Source organism: Gobio gobio, assembly GCF_949357685.1.
Source record: "Gobio gobio genome assembly, chromosome: 2".
Lineage (NCBI taxonomy): Eukaryota > Metazoa > Chordata > Actinopteri > Cypriniformes > Gobionidae > Gobio > Gobio gobio.
The window spans coordinates 38,419,700-38,440,303 of NC_137098.1; the positions used below are offsets into that span (position 1 = coordinate 38,419,700).

General features: G+C 37.2%; 1 protein-coding gene across 4 annotated transcripts in view; it reads right to left on the minus strand.

Moving 5' to 3' along the window:
- phkb (phosphorylase kinase, beta) overlaps window positions 1-20,604 on the minus strand; it is a 93,614-nt gene that overhangs the window by 26,453 nt on the left and 46,557 nt on the right. For all 4 annotated transcript variants that reach the window (XM_079846003.1, XM_079846004.1, XM_079846005.1 and 1 more), the window contains 6 exons: window positions 17,578-17,635; window positions 15,921-15,998; window positions 14,744-14,902; window positions 13,995-14,089; window positions 2,960-3,015; window positions 750-843 (listed from right to left, as the gene is read on the minus strand). In XM_079846003.1, coding sequence (XP_079702129.1) covers window positions 750-843; window positions 2,960-3,015; window positions 13,995-14,089; window positions 14,744-14,902; window positions 15,921-15,998; window positions 17,578-17,635 — 540 coding nt within the window. The remainder of the gene's footprint in view (window positions 1-749; window positions 844-2,959; window positions 3,016-13,994; window positions 14,090-14,743; window positions 14,903-15,920; window positions 15,999-17,577; window positions 17,636-20,604) is intronic.

The window sequence follows — 20,604 nt, forward strand, 5'->3', positions numbered from 1 at the left end:
TTAAAGGTGACAGAGAGGAAGGTTCTGCAGCTGATCTAAAGTAGACTGCCCTATCCAAAGAGCTCTGAACATCCTTACGGAGGCATACTCAGCAAACTATCACTCCCTCCAATGCACACTGGAGCACACATACACACAAAACTGACCGCAGACAGAACAGAGTCAAGGGAAGCACTGTTGGATGTCTTATTTTAAACAGCTTTTTAACCAAACGGCAGTAAATTGCACGTTCCGGTGACAAAACCTTACCACCCACTCACACACCCATAGATAGAAGAACAAACACGAAAACATTCTCGCACATATTGCTCCGTGCTCTGTAGATTACAAACATTACAAGCACAAATAAACATTTTGCAAAAGATAATAATCGAATAATCTGATGAACAGTTTAGACCAGGTTGGTCAGAATAATGAACGCTGCATTCTATTGATATATTCTCACTATGGATTAATATTTTGCTAGTATGTTTACAAAGGACATTTATATATATCTGAGAAAACATTAAAGTCTATTTTCAGAGTCTTTTGTCAAACTAATTCAATCAATAGGGCACTGGTGAGGTTCAAACCATGGTGTAAATCTTTAAGAGAATGCAAAAATAATTCACTGACTGACATGAGTGATGTGCCAGTCTATCCAAACCACTTGATAAACTGGCCAATGGTCTAATGGAGCGACTGTCACAGAAATGGATTAGTCTAGAAGATTTGTTTGGTGGTCAGTTTGATTGATTGAACAGGGATACCTTCACCAGCTCTTTCTGAGGCCAGATCTGAATGGGCTCCACCTGCTGCGGTGTCTGAGTTTGAATGCCATAGGTGTTGAGGAAGACCTGCAATCTGAAAGACACAAGCAAGACAGAGACTATTGAACATTATACACAACTCTATTGAAGATAAGGCGTGTCATTTCTGCAACATTAGTGGAATCAAAGGAGCTGCAAAAATAATGACAAACTTATAGAAGCCAACAGAGGCTATGCATAATTTTATTTATGGCTTGTTTTCTTGGTATCACCACCTGTGTGCTCCCATGGGTTTGGAAACAATCTTTCCATTGCAATTTTATTTGGTGCAATCGTTGTGCCACGTTCTATCCCCCTGTTCAAAAACGAATCACATAGTGATAGTAAAGTAGACTAGTTCTAGTTAAAGAAAAATTAATTTATTTTTTACAATTAACTATAAAAAAAAATATTATTAACTATTAATAATTATTACATCTAATTTTTCTTTAATGTGGCATTATGCCTAACATAATAATATGAACCCTAACCCTGGCAAATGATCCTAATAAATGTAACATCATAACTACTATTGAACATGAATTTTTTTTTTTATTGTATGTTTGAAAAAAATTGAGTAGTATAGAGTGCTGCAGTCGTCAGGATGACGTCAAAGGACTAATTGAACCCTCGAAATGTTCCCAGTGGGTTTTTTTTTTCAATTTATGTGTAAAATAAAGACTGTGGTAAACATAACTGCACACATTCACACCCAAACATTCTAATCTAGTTATTAAAAACATCTGTTTTTAACATCTGTATATATGTATATATATTATATATATGTATATATATATATATATATATATATATATATATATATATATGTTTATTATTATTATTTATTATTATATTTATCTAATGTATGTACATATGTTGATTCTCTGTAAGAATTAGAAATGCTTTGGCAATACATTGCAACAATTGTCATGCCAATAAAGCACAATTGAATTGAATTGAATATTAAAAACATGTTCTACTGTAGAGCAAGACGTCTAAGTATCTTTCAGTTATGTTTACCACAGAACTTATTGTACTCATAAATTGGCAATACCCATTATAAAAACCCATAGGAAAGTCTCGAGGGAACCACTGGCAAATTATTCGTTTAGAGGTTATCCCTGCCTGCACCACTCTATTTTGCATCTCAAAGAAATGAGTCTCCTGCATGGTATGCTAGGCTAGCAGGCTAATAAGCATATGTAGGCTAATGTAACAGTAGGCTAGAGAAGAAGAATAAAAAAAAACTTAATGGACCACAGACTGTGATAACATGTTTCCACGGGTATTAATTTGCTAGATTAACAATGTTTTTTTTACTATTGATATTAAGGATTGATGGCAAATTTGACATCTTTCTCTCTTTTGACAAACACAATCACGCTCCAATTTTTTCCTCTTTTGTGAAGTCATAGAAATGATTATTGTGGATTTTTTTCTTGTGCTATTGGAGTAAATGAGAATGCAACCATTTTATTTGTTGTAGTTTCCGTTCACCACAATTTCCGTTCACCATTCCGTTCCTGAGATCCCCGGAAATGTGAAAAGGGTCCATCTGACCCTTTTATCTTCAGTTAAAAATGATGTGACATAATCTAAAAGACTTAAATTTTCATATTTACATAGTTCATATGCAGCATAAAGCGATTATGTAGGATTAGTAATCAAGCATTGAAGTAAAGTATCCATTAAGGTCGAAGGGGAAACAGTCTTGCATGACACTGTGAATATATAAATGAGTGGCCTGCGGGCACTTCTCATGCTAAGGGGTTCAACAAAAAAATGTATGTTTACAAGTAACCAGAACCTTTGCTCCAGCATACACTATAATATTTCAACAACATTATTTCATCTATGCAGGGAAGGTGAGGTGTTAAGTGGAACTTGCTGCTTTAAATGAAGGTACTGATGGTTGAGTTGGACAAGTAATCCTGATTAAGGTCTACAGTGTGAAGAAGGGGAGAGGTGGGTTAAGTACTGGGGTGAACAATGTTAAATGAACTGCAGAGCGGGCCTGGCTGGGACCAGCTGGCCACACGACCTCTTTCACCTCCCCCTCTTACCAGAAAAGCTTTAAATGAGAGTACTGATAGATGAAGGCTACAGAATAGCCCAACAATTAACGTGAAGGCATCAATTAGACCAGAGGACGGAGAGAGAGAGAGATTTACCTTTGACTTTCTGCTATCAGGGCCACATGAATGACCACATCGTTCACGATGGGACCCTGCAGGAAACAAGCAAAGAAGACGTATTGGAAAACTTTGGGTCTCAACAGAGAAGACTCAAAGGCAAGGGCACAGAGTGTAAAATCCATCGCCTGTGAGTTCAGGAGTGAGTGACTTCACTAAAAATGAAGAAAAGAGAGAAAGACCTTAAGAGTGAAAGAAAAGTCAGAGCAGTTAGAGTATAACCGATGACTGGGTGGCTAGAGGGAATAGGGGAAAAACAAGCTTCATTGAGAGGGGGGAAAAAGAGACTGCAGACAAAGATGAGGGAGATGATGGCGGATCAGAGCCCTGATTCTTTAGGCTAGCTCATTACAGCCGTTTGGGCTGGATGATGTAGTAATTTCACCGAGATAATGAGCTGCTGATTGCTGAAGGTTTAGGTTGGGTCATATCAATCAGTGGCTAAAGCCCTCTGCCTACACACAGAGGACACCCAGCATCCATTTAAAACATTCCACAGCCAACTCCAAAACTGCAAGAGCATCTTAATGGCTAATTTGCCTTGTTTTCTCGAGATCGCAACTTGCTTTGCGTTTCAAAACAATCGTTATTTCTGCGATTCTGCTTGGTGCTTCGGTCAAACAAATGATAACTGAGGTTTGCAGGCACTTCTCTTGCAAAATGTACAGCATATACCAACCCCCTGCAGCTCCAACTCCCAAAGCCATAATATGTAAATAACACACCTTTAAAAGCACTAAAATGCATCAAATGTTGGGAAAGACAGATCTATTAGTCTGAAATGAAGATTTATATTTGTTATGTAGGCTGTTTTCCCTCAGCTGTGTTGTTGTTTGCTTCCCATGAAACGGGGGCGATAAGTGCTCGGTGAACAGGGCAAATCACAGCTTTGGGTTAAATGACATATTGGCAGCTATTTTGTGGAGGCAGAGCAGTGAGTCATCACAAGGGCTGATCAACAGAGACTATACATGCTAATTCTGCCTTGTGTGAGGGCTGCAGAGGAGGATGGTATTTTGTTCAGGTGGATGGGAGCAGGTTCAAGCTGCCCTTGATGGATGGGAAGTGAATGTCTGGGTATGTTATTAATCTGTGACAGGTGCAGAAGGATTCTAAAAGTGAAAAGGTGCAGTATAACTTCAGTAGTTTGCATTTCACCAGGAACTACATTGAAACAACTTTAAGGATTAGTTCACTTTAAAATGAAAATTAGCCCATGATTTACTCACCCTCAAGCCATCCTAGGTGTAGATGCCATTCTTCTTTTTGATGAACAAAATCAGAGTTATAAATATCCTGACACTTCCGCGCTCTATAATGGCAGTGAACGGGGCTCATATGTTTAAAGCTCAAAAAAGTGCATCCATCTATTATAAAAGTCAATAAAGGCATTCTGAAGCGAATTGATGGGGGTTTGTAAGAAAAATATCTAAAACTTAAAACTTTATAATGTAAAATATCTAGTTTCCGCCAGACCGCCTTCCATATTCAACTTACGCAGAAAGTGTAACGCCTCTCACAGTTCAAAGCGCTTGCGCTACGTCCAAGTCATTTGTCGAGCAGTTACGCTTTTTTCGTACGTTATTTTTCAAGATATTTATTAATATAACTCTGATTATGTTCATCAGAAATAAAAAAGGTCATATACCTACACCAAGGATGGCTTGAGGGTGAGTAAATCATGAGGTAATTTTCATTTTAAAGTGAACTAACTCTTACTCTAACTAAGAGTGATATAAACATTAGGGTTAAATCTGTAATTTATGCACAATTAGTGGCACCTAACATAATTGCAAAACAATCAATTGCAAAACCATAAACATTAACACATTAGCCAGATGCTTTTGTCTAAAGCGGCTAAAGGCTGGGAATCATACACGTCACCCCAGACACAACAAACTCACAAATAAATATGTGGCTCCTTGCTAAAATACGCATGACAAATGAAAACAATGCGCATTATAAAATATTCCTGATTCCCAGGGAACACACAAACAAACTCATCACCTTTGCAGATGAGCAATATAAATAACTTTTTCTATTTCTATTGTTTCTGTTGTTGATCACCACAGAAAATGATTTTGACAAAAATTTCAGCTTCAGCAAATAATATCAAATACTTTATAATGAAAGTGTTAGGTGCAGATACTGTAAGTCTGTCAGTGCATTTCTTTGTTTTGTTTTGTTTTTGAGGCATGAAATATGTGCCAGCATACTCCATTATACTGGAATAGAAGAAAGTATTTTAACAAGAAAAAAAAAAGAAAAAACATTTCACCTTTGATATGCACATCTTTTCTCACAGCAGTGTAGTTATGGCTTTGTAGTGATGGCAGTTGGCGGTGTGTACAAATTCCTGCAAGTCAAGTCTACTAGTTGTACTAGTGGGAGCCCCTCTGCACTCTGCAGACTCATGCAGTCTCTCTCTCTGTACTGAAGCAGCAGACAATAAACTATGAACAGCTCAATAGGACTAACAGTGATAAGAGATGCTCTTTATTAATGTCTCTGTTACCAATCAGTCAAATGATCTCCATTCATAATATGGCTCCAAGATCCCCATGATGAGTCAAACAGTCAATATTTACCTCTAATGACAAATCTATCGCTCTCTGCAACTTAAGAAACATTAATAAATTGAAGGCTGAAAAAACTGTGACTAAAAAAGAAAGAAATGAGGATAAAGGCTCTAGCAACTTTTAGCACAATCATGCTGTATCTGCAGTAAAGCACAAATCAGCCCTCAAAACATTAAACCTATAAGGCATTGTACCTTGATGGTATCAAATAGGAAAATTGTGGTACAGTACTTTGATATAAACATATCTACTGTATGTATGATTAAAATATTTATATTCATCAGTATTTACTAGTACTCTAACTTCATAAATTACTATAGTAATATGGTATAGTCCATAAAGTATTGTATAGTTGTGAGGGTAGGAAAGCAATTTTAATATGGGGTTGCACCTTTTGAACATTTGGCACTTTCAAATTAAACGAGTCACACATTGACAAGCTTAGACTCAAACGGCTCCTGCGTGCTGAGGAAATTTCATATCTGATGTAAAGAGCACTTGAAAAGCCTCCCCTACGGCAGTTAAGTGATGTTTTCAAAGAGTCTGGAGCTGCTGGAATTGAGATGGGATCACTAATGGCAAAACTCCACAGCTTGTGAGTGTATCACAAAGGTGTAAAAGTACAGACTAATGAAATGCTATTACTGTTGTCTCAAATGCAATATACTGCAATACAGAGTATTTCCTGATTCTGCGGACAGTAGCAACAAACCACAACATTCTACACAACAGCAGCATTGCTCATGTGGCAGTAAATTATGATAAATTATTGCAAACTTATCTGTAAAGATTCTATTCTATTCTATTCACAATTTAAAATGAATGGAACTGTAAAGATTCTATTATAATCTGACAGCCTGAAATAAGCCCCTTTTCCTTGAATCCATTTATGCGATAAATCAATGTAAACCTAATGGACTGTCTCTTAGAGATACGATGTGGATAAAAGAGATCTGGCAGATCCACATTCCCATTGCAGTTTGTTCTGCCAAAAGGCAAAAACATTAACCGATGTGAACTGCTGCTCTAGGATGTCTAATGTTCCTTTAAGGATCAAAATTCGAAGAAGTCTCTCTGTTGATGCAGTGAGATAGTTCTCAATATTAAACCCTGTAGCTGGTAAGTTTGGGAGCGGTTCGCATTTTAGGTTTACACATTTCAGTTTGGAGAGAGTCTCATGAATCTAAAGTCATGAGACCATTTAATGAAAATCTGGGAAAATTTTATTTTATTCAACATTTAACTTAAAACTGGGAATAAACAAGGAGTTTTAGGATTTTGAAAAATGTTTAATAAAGCAATGAAAAAGTAAAATTGAAGGATTGGCCTCACTGCATAAAAAAAACTCTTTCCAAAGTAGAATGGAAAAAGTGCTTACTTTTTCAACCCCATTCCACATTTATAATAGAGTGAGGGGCTCCCTATGCAACAGCGCAAGTCTGGCCACAATCACCTTAAAGAAATTGAAAGGGTTGGGGATTGGACTTTGGAGAAGGTGGGAGTGTAATTGTGAACAAAGCCTTGCTGTGAATTCGATACACATCACCCCTCTCTAGAAGGACCACAGATATATTAGATCTAGTCGGCAATCCTTATGACAAGAAGAAAAAAAATCAATTTATATTAAAGCGAGGCAGGTGAAAGCCTCAGGAGTCTGGTGCTTGTCAGTGGTGTTGTATGTGATGTAATTCCCATAAAGATGCAGTGTGTGGAGTGAGAGGAGATAAGGAGGCTGATTACTAATACCTGTAGAGCTGATCCAAACGAAAGTCGGCGCAGAGCAGTTTCAGAAACAGGCTGGGACTGTGTTTTTAAGCCTCTAACATTGACACTTTTTGTAATTTGTTTCACCAGCTTCCTATCTAATAATCATCAAAAATCAATAAAGCACAACAAAAAGACATTAGGTTTAGATGTACCTCTGAGTCTCACTGCATCAAGTGACACAAAAATTCAGTATTTTCAATATTTTACTTTATTAAAATGGACTGACTGGTTCTTGAACCGACAATTCCTGATTTATGTATGATCTGGAATGGATCTTGCAGGGGTCTGGTATTTGTTTGGGTCTTAAGACCTGTTCACACCAATACAAATGTTCAGCAGAAAAATGCGGCCCGGATTTCCACGCCATTTGTCTGTTCGGAAAAAAATGGAAGATGGGCTGAATGAAAATGCTATTTCACTCTCTGACAGTAGGTGGTGCTTATGGAAATCTGTTACACAAGGGCACAACTTTCCTTTATCATTTATTTTTAGTGTTTTTGCCTTTATTGAGATAAAGTAGAGAACTGACAGTAAGCAAAGTAGGAGAAAGAGGGGGACGGGATTGGGAAAGCTGGGACTCGAACTCTGGTCTCCTGAAGCGCAACTGCGCTACACATGAGAGCGCTGCCCACAAGGCTATTGGCTCGGACAAGGGGCACAGCTTTCCATTTCTAACACCTGCTTGTTCACAACACAAAATACAGCAGTACAGAGAACGAGTCAGGTCCAGATTCTTGCTCTGCTATTCACTGTTGCTTAGTCAAATTCTCTGTTTGCGAGCACCACCAAGTTACAGTTTTATGTAACAACAATAGCTATGTGCATTTGACCAAAAGCGCAACACTTATTGTTTGGCCAGTTTTATTCACAGTGCGATGGAAAAGAGATTAGAAAACCTCTCCATAAAAAAATGGCATGCAAATATGTGTGTCGGCATTGAATGATGCATCTGCAGTTAATTCAAATGCATAGATAGCATTACTGTTTGTCGCGATTGAATTCATCTATGATTTTTAAGAAGTCTGAACTTTTTCTTCCTCAAACCACTTAAACGGGGCTTGCAAACCACATAATCGCAAAAAAGACAATCTAAAAAAGGCAGACACAACTAAACTGGACTTTACCCATAAAACTTTTGTGTTTTCAGATTTCAAAGCTCAATAACAGCATAATTTGTTTATCTTGACTAGTTAGCTGCTGAACAATGCTTGATCAACATTACTAATTAGGAGATAACATGGGAAGGTATATGCCAAGAAAGATATTTTCACAGTGAAATGCACTCCAAACGTTACAGCATCAGATTGACACTGGATTTGGATTCTCGTACTATAAAGTCTGGAGTTATAATAACTGAGTGACACATAAGTGATATCTTGCCACATTCATCACGTCTACTGGCTGTCAGTGATAAACATACAACACATCTGTCAGCACTCCACAGACGTTTGAGAAACGACTTTTAGCTCTTACAACAAATATGTTTCCGCACGGCCGTCAGCACAGAATCCCTCCATTGCCTGCCCAAATGTACAGCCCTTCTTTTGCTTTCTCTTGTATATTTTCAACCCATCATCGCTCTCTCCTGCACTGTGAAGTGTTTTGTTTGCGTCTCTCACCATGAAGGTGTACAATTGAGGTGCTTCAGAGCGATGTGTTCATGTGTGTGTGTATGCAAGTGTAGTGGAAATTTTCCATCAATCTTTTCAGGACTTATGCTTACACGCACACCATGCTTACATTTATAAAGAGTAATTTCAACCAGGAAGGGCAACCTCAACAAGTACAGGGTGAATTAGTTCCCCATCAAAGGCGGGATGTGTGCATGTGTTTAAATGTGCACCTACTTGCAAACACGTCTATGTGGATTTCTATTTTGAATTTAAGTAACATAGTAAGTGTGCATGTGTATGTGCCAGGGTTGTGCTACATTCAATACTGAATGGAGAATTTAAATCCTTTAAATTCCAGTACCTGAATATCAGTTGAGCTGGCAAATAAGACTCAGAATTGCAACTCAAATTTGAATATAAGTGGAAATTAATTGAAATTCAAAGAAATAACGAACAAATGAATGATAGATGATAGATATGTTTACCAGACGCTTTTATCCAAAGTGATAAGTAACACATTTTGTGAGTCCTTGCTTTCCCTGGGAATTGAATCCATGTTGACCTCGGCATTGCTAGTGCTGTGCCCTACAGTTTCAGCAACAGACAGACAGACAGACAGACAGACAGACAGATAGACAGATAGACAGATAGACAGATAGACAGATAGACAGATAGACAGACAGACAGACAGACAGACAGACAGACAGACAGACAGACAGACAGACAGAAAGATAGTCTATAGACAGACAACCTTCGACATCTGTGTACGTTACATGCCATATATGGCCACTGATCTCTCTTCACCGTTTGTTGTGTGGTGTGTTTTTTTTTGTGTGGTGTGTTCTGGAAATCCCTCTGGGTGTTTATAAAGTGACTCAGCCCAAAGAAAAAAGACACACAGACAGGAGATTTTATGTGGAACAAGTTGCGTCCAATCCCCATAGTCCTCAACTTAAACCCCGAACAATCACTTCCTATAACACGTACTGCAGTAACATCCAGTATTTTCACATTAAAAGACACTGTTGTTGAGAACAGCCAATAAAAACAATGGGACCGAACTGGAATACATTTGTCTTAATGCATCAAATTAAATATGAATCAGAGAAATACAGCGTCTTCAAAGCTAAGTAACTGCAAAAAGGCTTCTTTCCCTGAGCTTGTGTATGAGAGCGAGGGAAGCATTTCAAAAGCTGTTCTCGGTGTTTAAAAGGCAAAAAGATGAGGCTGCTTCCTGCACCTTGGCTGCTCTGCTGAACAATCATTTCTAAATTTAAACTGAGCTCCATCTGTGCTTTGTTGAAACAGGGTACATCCATCAATCAAGAAAAAAGGCCTGTCTAATCTCTGAGCAAGGACATGGTTCAGAATGAAGATCTGCCTTTATACTGGGGACAAAGTATTGGAGATGTTAGGAGGACAAGTGTAGGCTGAGAACAACTTATGCATAAACACAAACTGGCAATCATATTCAATCATGTAGGGCATGAGTACTCACATAAATATTGCAGAAAGATGCTCAAAGACAGGCCGTAATACATAAACAAACATAAACTGACACTTAATATGGCTACATTCAATCCACAAACACACACTGCTGCACATGCACACATCACGCAAACAAACAGCAGTCACGACAACGTGCCCTTTAGCCAGTGTAGCCTTTGATGCAAAAGCGAAGAGACATGCACGTTACGCATTACTGTGCAATATGCAGTGCCCTCCTTCAAAGCAGCAGGGCTCCTCCCAGTATCCCATGCAGCGGTGCAAAACTCATGAATAAAACAGCCGCCTGCCCCTCACCGCCTCTGATTAAACAAACTTGCACTCCCAAGCCAATACCAGTCACATTACAGCTACAGCTCAACTAGGACTGTCAATGTACAATTAAGCAACATCTTGAATATTGAAATATGAAATGCCTTTTTCTTCATCGTCATTAGACTAGTTTCATGATATGAGATCATGTTCCTTTGAAATGTCAAATGCCTTGGACATGAAAGAACAGCTGTTGGGACTGACAATCAATTGTGTATCTGTCACCAAGACAGGCCTTCTCGTCTAACATCCGTGCCTGACCTCATAAAGGCGCTTCTAGAAGAATGGTCAAAAATTCCCATAAACACACTCCTAAACCTAGTGGAAAGCCTTCCCAGAAGAGTTGAAGCTGTTGTAGCTGCAAAGGGTGGGCCAACTACATATTAAACCCTACAGATTAAGAATGGGATGTCATTAAAGTTCATGTGCATGTAAAGGCAGACGTCCCAAAACTTTTGGCAATATAGTGTGTAATACTACGTAAACAAGACATGCTTGCATACTAATCTCAGCCTCTTTGTTAGCTTTTATTGCGTACATGAGTCACCATTCTCACTACAATAGAAGTGTCAGATCTACTTTTTGACAGGAAGTGACATTTCTGATAGCTCCCTGCTTCCTCATATACTTGTATAAAGTCAGCATTCAGTAGCTAGGGCTACATTATGCAAAAGACTGTGATGAACACCCCTTCTTTGTAACAAGACTGCTGCATCCCAACAGCTACAGGCATCACATGAAATATCAATCTAACAGACATGGAGCAAAATCAGTGAAGCATTTACAGAACAGGGCTGACACCACAGATTCACATTAAAAACTAGAAATCTTCATCCATTAATGATAATACACTACTGTTTAAAAAGTTGGGCCGTTAGTAAGATTGTTTTAATGTTTTTGAAAAAGTTATGTTTATCAAGGCTGCATTTATTTGTTTAAAAAAATGCAGTAAAAACAAGTTGAAAATTTACAATTACAAATTACAATTTAAAATAACAGTTTTCTATTTTAGTATTTTTTTAAATTGTCATTTATTCCTGTGATGTTTAAGCTAAATTTTGCATCATTACTCTAGTCTTCAGAGTCACATGATCCTTCCGAAATCATTCTAATATGATTATTTGCTGCTCAAGAAACATTATTATAATCATTGTTGAAAACAGTTATGTTGCTTAATATTTTTGTTGAAATACTTTTATTTGATGGATAAAAAATTCAACAGCACAGTATTTATTTGAAATCAATATACATATCTTTACTGTTATTTTTGTTGAATTTATTACATCCTACCAGAATAAAAGTAAAAGTTCATTCAGAGAAAAAAAATCGTACTGGTGCCAAACTTTTGAATGGTAGTGTATACTTAATATAATTATCTCCAGGTTTACCAGCAGGGTTGAGTGTTAAAGGTCCCATGGCGTGGATTTTTTTAATTACTTTATGTTTCCTGAGGTGTACTTTTTACATCACAAAATATCATAATTTAGAAATAAAAGGCATTTTTTCTATCTTAATATTAGCCCTCTGGCTTGAACGCTCTGTTTTAAGGGATGTGTCTGCTGTGAGACTTCAGTGTAAATGCCCACTGTTGTGATTGACTGACATCTTTGCATTTGAAATGAGTGTTAGATTATGTGGCGGAGGAGGCGTGGTTTAGCGAGGTCTGCATGCAAGCACTGCCAGAGAGAGAGACGGACTACATGTGGACCAGAGAGACGGAGAGCTGGAGAAAGATTGCTGAGAAAGTTATATTGTACTGAGTTGTTGAGAGCGCTGTGAGCGCAAATTTATTTTGTTTGTATCTGAGAGTTCCTAATAAACACGAGTCGGAGTCAAGCGACCCTGTCTTCTTCCTCCTCATCCTACGAACTTTGTAACATGTGGAACCCCTCTCGAATACTTTTACTACGGGGTTTTTTTACCATTACAGCTGTCGAGATGAACGAATCGTGAAAGTGTTGATTATAGCATTATTTTATGATCTATTCCTATCACATGAAAGGCTGCAGTGATGAGCATTGAGTAGACAGACAGTCTGTTGATCGCGTGAATGCAGTGACCTCATCATTGCAGCGCGTTTTCTCTCACAAAATGCTTTCAACACAACAAACAGCAAACACAGTTTGGGCAAGTGTGCAGATACACTCGCGACGTGTGATTGACAGCTTCGAACAATATAAAGAGAGTGTTCTTTGATCGCTCTCAGTAGTTTAACACACTTTAAATAAGAGATTTGTTTCATGCTACTAACAGAAACAATGCGATCATTGTTTGCTAAACAAGTTGATCGTTTAGTCACTGGCTTTATTCACTGATGCATGAACAGTATTAAACAATTTAGAAAGAAAGTCTGTGTGAACTTGAATAATTAGCTAGACATCAGAAATCTCTGATCACAGATCAGGCATTAATGAATACTGTTACTCACTGTTTGTGGCGGTGCTGTCGAATCCATATAGTAAAAAGTCTGTTTGTAAAGCCTATGCTGACATTGCTTAAAAAAACTGAATCCATTTTCTCCAAATTCTCTGGGCAGGCAAAGCAGAGGAAGGGGAGGTAACCTTTCCCCGTATGACGACATACAGGGAAGATTCCAGATCGGCTCGTCTGAGCTTTAATTTTCTCAAAGGCAGAGGAGGACACCCAGAACTCGGTTTACACCTATCCAAATTTCTAGCCACTTAGGGACCATATACAGGCTAGGGGAGCTCATATTAATGTAAAAAAAAAAAAAAACTCATAAAATGAAAATTTCATGCCATGGGACCTTTAATAAAGAGATTTTTTGAGATTTCTACTATATAGGCTACATTGATGAAAATGCTTTTTTTATTTGCATGTGCATTTTTCAACCATTCCCCTTTTTGCCAGGGCTCTGAAACAATACAAAGCCTGAGTAAAACTGGAATAAGCAGATACTGTTTTATAAAACGATACTGCAGACTATTTGTAGGGACAGATGAGGGAGTACTGTTCTAGGTATGAAACAGCAGGTGTCCGTAGGTTTCTCTTATCAAGAACAGTGTGATCCATCTCAGCACAAACAGATCTGCTAGGAATGGATCTGCAAAACAAGTCAGCTGTAGGGGACTGATATGGAGATGTGAAAAAATGCCTGAAACAAACTACGCACAAGGCTCTGGGAGAGATTAAATACACAGGCAATTCACATGTGTGTTTACAGGATACATTTTAGTATTCGTGTAGTTGGCTGAAGAGAGACGGGATGCAGCTCACCTGATTGGAGTATCGCATGCTGACGTTCCTCTGATCCTCTCGTGGCACATAGCGATGGATGGGGTCGATGTCCTTTGGGCTGATCAAACCATCAACTGAACAGCAAACACAGAACTGTTTTTCAGTTCACATGAGCTTTAAACCAAATCTCTGCATTTTTATCCCAGACAAAGTTTTCGATTTGAAAAATAGATTTGCATAGATTACTAATATCTCTGCTGGGCTGGATTTTACAGCAGCGCATACACATGAATCATTGCCTACAATATGAATCAGTCTGGGTGAGCAGCATGGTAATAACATTGCTGAAAATACAATATTATGTGGGGAAAATCATGTTAATAGTTAATAGGCACAGTTTTTAGACTTCTTTGCAGAAAATCAAACTTGATGTTGCACGATCAGTCAAGAGCTACGGTGGAGGAGAAGATTAATGAATAATGACTTCCATTTTCTGTCTGTACCTCACAAAAATGGCTTCATAAGACTTGAAAACATTAAAAAAAAAATTAGTTGACCACTATTAATATGGTCTCATTATTTAGTTTAGTTTATAAAACATTTTGTCAACTGCTTTCAGAGGGATCCTAGTGGCTTAGGCTCACTTTCCTTTTGAGGAATATGAGCAAATGGCATGAAGTCACTGCGCATGAATAAATAAAAGAATATCTATGTAAACTCTTTTAGTGTGTGTCTGTGTTGTGTAGAGCAGCCCTGACCCCTGGGCTCTGGATGGATCTGAAACTCACCCAGCAGCTTAGCGATGTTATAGAGGGCCTGTCCCCAGAGGTACAGCATCCCATCACGCCCAGAGTTGCTGGGGAAGCGCTTTTGGCTGCCATGTTTCTTCTGTTCACCCTCTACAAAGTCTGCCGGCACGTAGTAATACTTGGGAATAACGGCGTGCCCTGTGGATAGTCAAAATAGACTAAATTCAAAGAGTCTATATATAAATTATATTTTTTCAGCAATGATGCATTAAATTGATCAAAAGTGACAGTAAAGACATTTCCATTTAAATAAATGCTGTTCTTTAAACTTTATATACAAGAAATCATTTTATCACAGTTTCCACAAAGATATTAAAGGGTGCAATTGTTTCCAACATTGATAATAATAATAAATGTTTCTTTTTATTATGTTCAAAATATATTAACATAGAAAACCCACAAACTTTTGAACGGTAGTGTATAGTAACAATTTATAGGAACTATTTTTGTTTGCGAGAGAAGAAATAAAAGAATTAACTGGCCACTTTGCATGGAATGTAAAACACTTGATATTCAGTACAACTTGCTTGTGTCATTTTGCTTAGAAACTTCACAAATGTAACATTCCTATTTTGATGTCAGTGCTGTTATTTAGATATTGCCAATGGCTATTTACTTTTTAAATATGTAAAAATGATGAAGAGATAAATCCCTGCAGAAAAAAAGCAGCAAAAAGGCTGTCAGCACAATCTAGCCTATCCGTAAATTCACCCTTTCTCTGTCAAGCATAATTTAGTCGACTAAGACAAACGCTCATCTATATTGGTGAGGCCCACTGTAAGCAAATGAAAAGAGCTGAGATAGTTATTAAGTTGCTTATTGCGGTTATCCTTCTGAAGAGCGCTGGTCTGAATAACTGTCAGACAGCATGAGAGTTGTTTTTGTCTGCCTGTGGGGAATCAACGGTGTTCTGGTCTGTTTAAATAATGAGCATCTCCTCTGTTGTGCACTTGACTGAGACGTGTCTGAGGAAATCACATAGTGAGGGAGGGATGAATACGAAAGGACCACTCTAATAAAGAGTAATGGGAAAATAACAGTCATTGGCAGCGGCTGGAAGACAGAGGCAGGCAAGCAGAGTCCATCACAACGTGACAAGCTTTGGCAGTTTGTCCTAAAAGATGTGCGTATGCATGCGTGTGTGTCCAGAAGTTACCGTCAAAGGACTGGAAGATGACAGCATCTAGCAGTTCCTGGTACTCTTTGACTTGAGCAGGATTTCCCCTAAACACACCTGAACAAAAGGTCAACAAATGGGATATTACAACACACTACATCCCCATCCTCCAGGTAATACTGCTCAGAGACAGGACATTCTTGCTTTTGCAAGAAAAAAAACACCATATTTATGGTTAACAGTAAAAGGACATTCCCATCATTATATTTCAAATAAATAGTTTTGCTTCTTATTTCTGTTGTCAGTAATGTACATTAGGGTTTTGTATGTGTTACACTTTCTCTTAAATTAGTGCTTATTGCATTTTTTGTGTCATGTGTGCTACCCTGATGATGTTTTGTCTTTGTGTGAATGACCCTGTACGTCGTTTATACACGAGTAATGGCCATGTTTTATGGACAGGCCACTTACAATAAACTGTGATTCATCCTGTGGCTTTCTGTGGTACCATCTGTATTATTATGATGATTATCAGTACAAAAGCAGATTTTGGTACTTAAAGTAGACTGGTATATTAATGTTAAAACAATTAATGAAATATACAGTTTTAAATTGCAAAATATGCAGGCACCAATATGCAATATCTGATAATGCAGCAGCCATTTTTTTTTACTGTAAATTTAACAGGATTTTTCTAAATTGAAACACAAACCATGCTATTATATGCACAATATATGAAGTGCTATCAAACCGATTAATCGTGATTAATCACATTCAAAATAAAAACTCATGTTTAAATAATATGTGTGTACTGTGTATATTATATATAATATATATTCACTATATATAAATACACAAACATGCATGTAAATATTATTGAAGAAAAATGTGTTATATTTATATATAAAATATTTTTATATAAATTATATAAATGAAATATATACAGTATATTCACATTATAATTACCTTTTATACTACAGTTAAATCGGATCAAAAGCATTAATATTCTGAACAGCAGCTATGCTAATTATTTCCCATCTACTTTTCTGTTGTCATCTCGGGACACTAGTCCCGAGGTAACTAGTTTGTCAGCTCCAGTTTGTATCCAGCCTCTCATGGAGACTTCAGATGCCCCAACACCTGTGATGAGACGACTCGACGCCTGTGAAGAAACGACTCAACGCCAGCGTTGTTATGGCCTAAATTAATACATGATTGATTAACTTATTCTAACATTTTTCTTTAACATTCACTTTCTAACATTTTTCAATGTACATTTATGAAATGCACTTTCTGTAAAGCTGCTTTGAAACCATGTGTATTGTGAAAAGCGCTATACAAATAAATTTGAATTGAATTGAACATATACATTCAAATATTTCTTAAATATATATATAAATATATATATATATATACATATACACACACACACACACACACACACACACACACACACACACACACACACACACACACACACACACACACACACACACACACACACACACACACACACACACACACACACACACACACACACACACACACACACACACACACACACACACACACACACACACACGTATTCAAATAAAATCAATTTGACAGCAATATAATATATAATATAATTAATATAATATATTATATTATTTATAGAGCCTACAGAAGCCACAACTTTATTATCCATGAATCTTACCGTCAATCATCATATAGATGAAAAAAATGGGAAACTCGCACTCAATCCCATCAAAGAGCTGAAAAACATCACAGGGCAGAGAATTAGACACCGTATACATGAGAAGTCATTACTAAAAATCATGTAATTATTCAAGAACATGATTACTGTTCAAACCCGTTACTGTTTACTGTACAATGTAAATAGGTATGTGAATTCCTCAATCTGCCTGTGTAAAAATGAAATGTGCAACAAACAAAAAAAATACTACATGTTTAAATGATTAGTAAATTTGGAGTGCCACAAAACCTGTAATTTGACTGACTTTGCAAAATGCTACCTGCAGCGAAATGCACATGCATAATATAGAAGCCCTTCAAATCATTGAGAGGAAATGCCAGACAACCTCTGTTTTCCAGTTACAACAGTTCAGGAAAACAGAAAACAATTATGTTGAAGTAAAGTATAGCAGTCAAGCAGAAACTCCATTAAAAAGCCATAGTGCTCCGTCTCTCTTTCCCAAGAGCAAAGCCATGAATCACTTGGGTTTGAAATTAAAATCAACTCAGATGTAGAGATGGTTTGTGAGTGTGAAAAAGCAATAATTAATTCAAATTATGTGACTGCAGCTTGTTTTATCACATTCATTTAGAAGTATAAGTCAACATTTAAGTGCCTACAAATCTGAAAAAATAGAAAGCCTTTCCTCTCAAACAGGAATTTGAAATTAGGGCTACATGTGCACATGTGTGGGCAGATTGAGGTCACTATCGGAGTAATCCATCAAAAACATTTGTATCAATATCCAACCATATAAAGAGGGATTAACAAACAATTCTGTTTGGGCATATTTGTGCCCAGGGAGCATTCTGATGTTGTTTTATTCCACTCAATCATACCACATTTAGCAACCCACTTTCCAGGCTGCAATTAAAACTCATGAAGCTTATAGCTCATGCATTCTCAATATTCTCGCTATTCATGACATGAAACGTTCGTAATACAATTCCATGATCCTCTTTTCATCGCTGCCAATTATATGACAACCTCTATTCAAATGATCTGTCTTTAGAAAAAGAAATCTTGTGAGCTGCTTAAGAGGTACAAAATCTAAAGCACACTCTGATGGCTGACAGGGAACAAAATGTCTCTCAACCTTTCCCAAATGTAATTAAGACTTCTCTATCTCCGCTAGCAATCTCGCAAGACAATCGCCGTGGTATTAGGAGATAAGAGCGAGAGATTAGGATGTAATGAAATAAAGGCTGTTAATTGGACTGGTCTCGCATCATTGGCATATCACACATAAGCGGTTTCAGGACAAAAATAGGGTTAATTTTATCCAACTTCTAAAACTGAGAGGAAATAACTAAATTAATCTACTCTCTAACTAACAGTTAAAAATAATTCTATTCAAAAGGAGAGAGAGAGAGAGACTCTGTGAGACAGACATGCTAAATAAAAGTCTCCTGGGTGGGAAAAAAGCAGACATTGAGGCCTACTCACAGTAAACAGAAGGAGTCTCAGGGGTCTCAGACTATATCATTCACCAGAGGAAATTCAGTCACTATGAGACATTCAGGCTTGAAATCTTCTGCCATCATAACTTAGTTATGGGTTCAACAGAATGGAAACTCCAACCAGGCAGAAGAGTTTGTATTTGTCTGAGCATGACAGGCTGATAACAAAGATATCAAGAACATAATTCATAGTACAATGATTTAATGCATCTTAAAAAAATAATAAAAAAATAATATGGTTTTTCATTGCTTACAAGGAAAGGACTATCACACTAACAAAGAATACCGTGCAGGGAACATGGTATACCAGTACGTTTTTAAAAAAAAAAAAACCCATCCAAACCAGCCTATATCAGGCCTGTCTGTTGGCTGTTTTTTTGAGAGGTTTTGAGGTTCACTTCTCTGATGGACAGCCTGCTGAGACATCAGCTGAGACCAGCAAACCATCTTATTTAAGCAGTTTTTCAGCTTTTCAAAAATTTGCAGATGGTAATACCATGGTAATGCTTAATCATAAACCATCACATATATTCTATTTCTTCTATGGTTCTACTCAAAAGTACACCACCGTTCAAAAGTTTTGGGCCGGGAATATGTTTAAATAAATATCTTATCCTCACCAAACTTTATTTAATGTATTAGTAAAAATATTAATGAAATATTGCAATTTAAAATTGTTTTTACTAATTAATTTCCAGAAAAGTTGGGACATTTTGTAAAATGCAATAAAATCAAGACTGTGATTTGTTCTCTCTTTAACCTTTATTTAACTGACAAAAGAATAAAGAAAAGATTGTCAATGTTTTCACTGACCAACTTCACTGAGTGTATTTTGTAAATACAAACAAAACAGATTTCGATGGCTGCAACACACTCCAAAAAGTTTTGGCAGAGACATGTTTACAACTGTGTAACATCACCTTTTCCTTTTAATTACACTTTTTAATTATTTGGGAGTTGAGGATACTAATTGCTCCAAATTTGCAAGTGGAATTTTTGCCCAATCTCGCCTGATACAAGACGGTTGCTCATGGTAGTTTGATTCCCCTCTCCATGATATGCCATACATTTTCAATAAGAGACAGATCTGGACTGCAGGCAGGTCAGTCAAGCACATCCACTCAATGGTGTAGAGTGTAAAAAATTTGAATTTTTTTTTTTGCAGAATGAGGCCTGGCATTGTCTTGCTTCCCAGGTAAGATGTAATCTTGGCCGTGTCCGTGTGTCGTCTATCAATGACATCATACCCATGTTACCCTCGATTTCCATTTTTATTTTGTAGAAACCTTGGAAACACCAAAGACACTTTAATATATTAGTGTTTTATTAGACAGGTGAGGAACTGTGTGGATACATTCATCAACAGAAAACTAATCATTGTTATATAGTTCAAGACAGTTAGTCTTATTGTTTAAATCTAATTTTCTTGATTTACCGGGAGTACCATGTTTTACCATGCCTAATATCGATCTAGCTTACTGCAGTGTGCAACAAGTGTCTCATAGTAGCCGCCGAGTGAACGCACAGA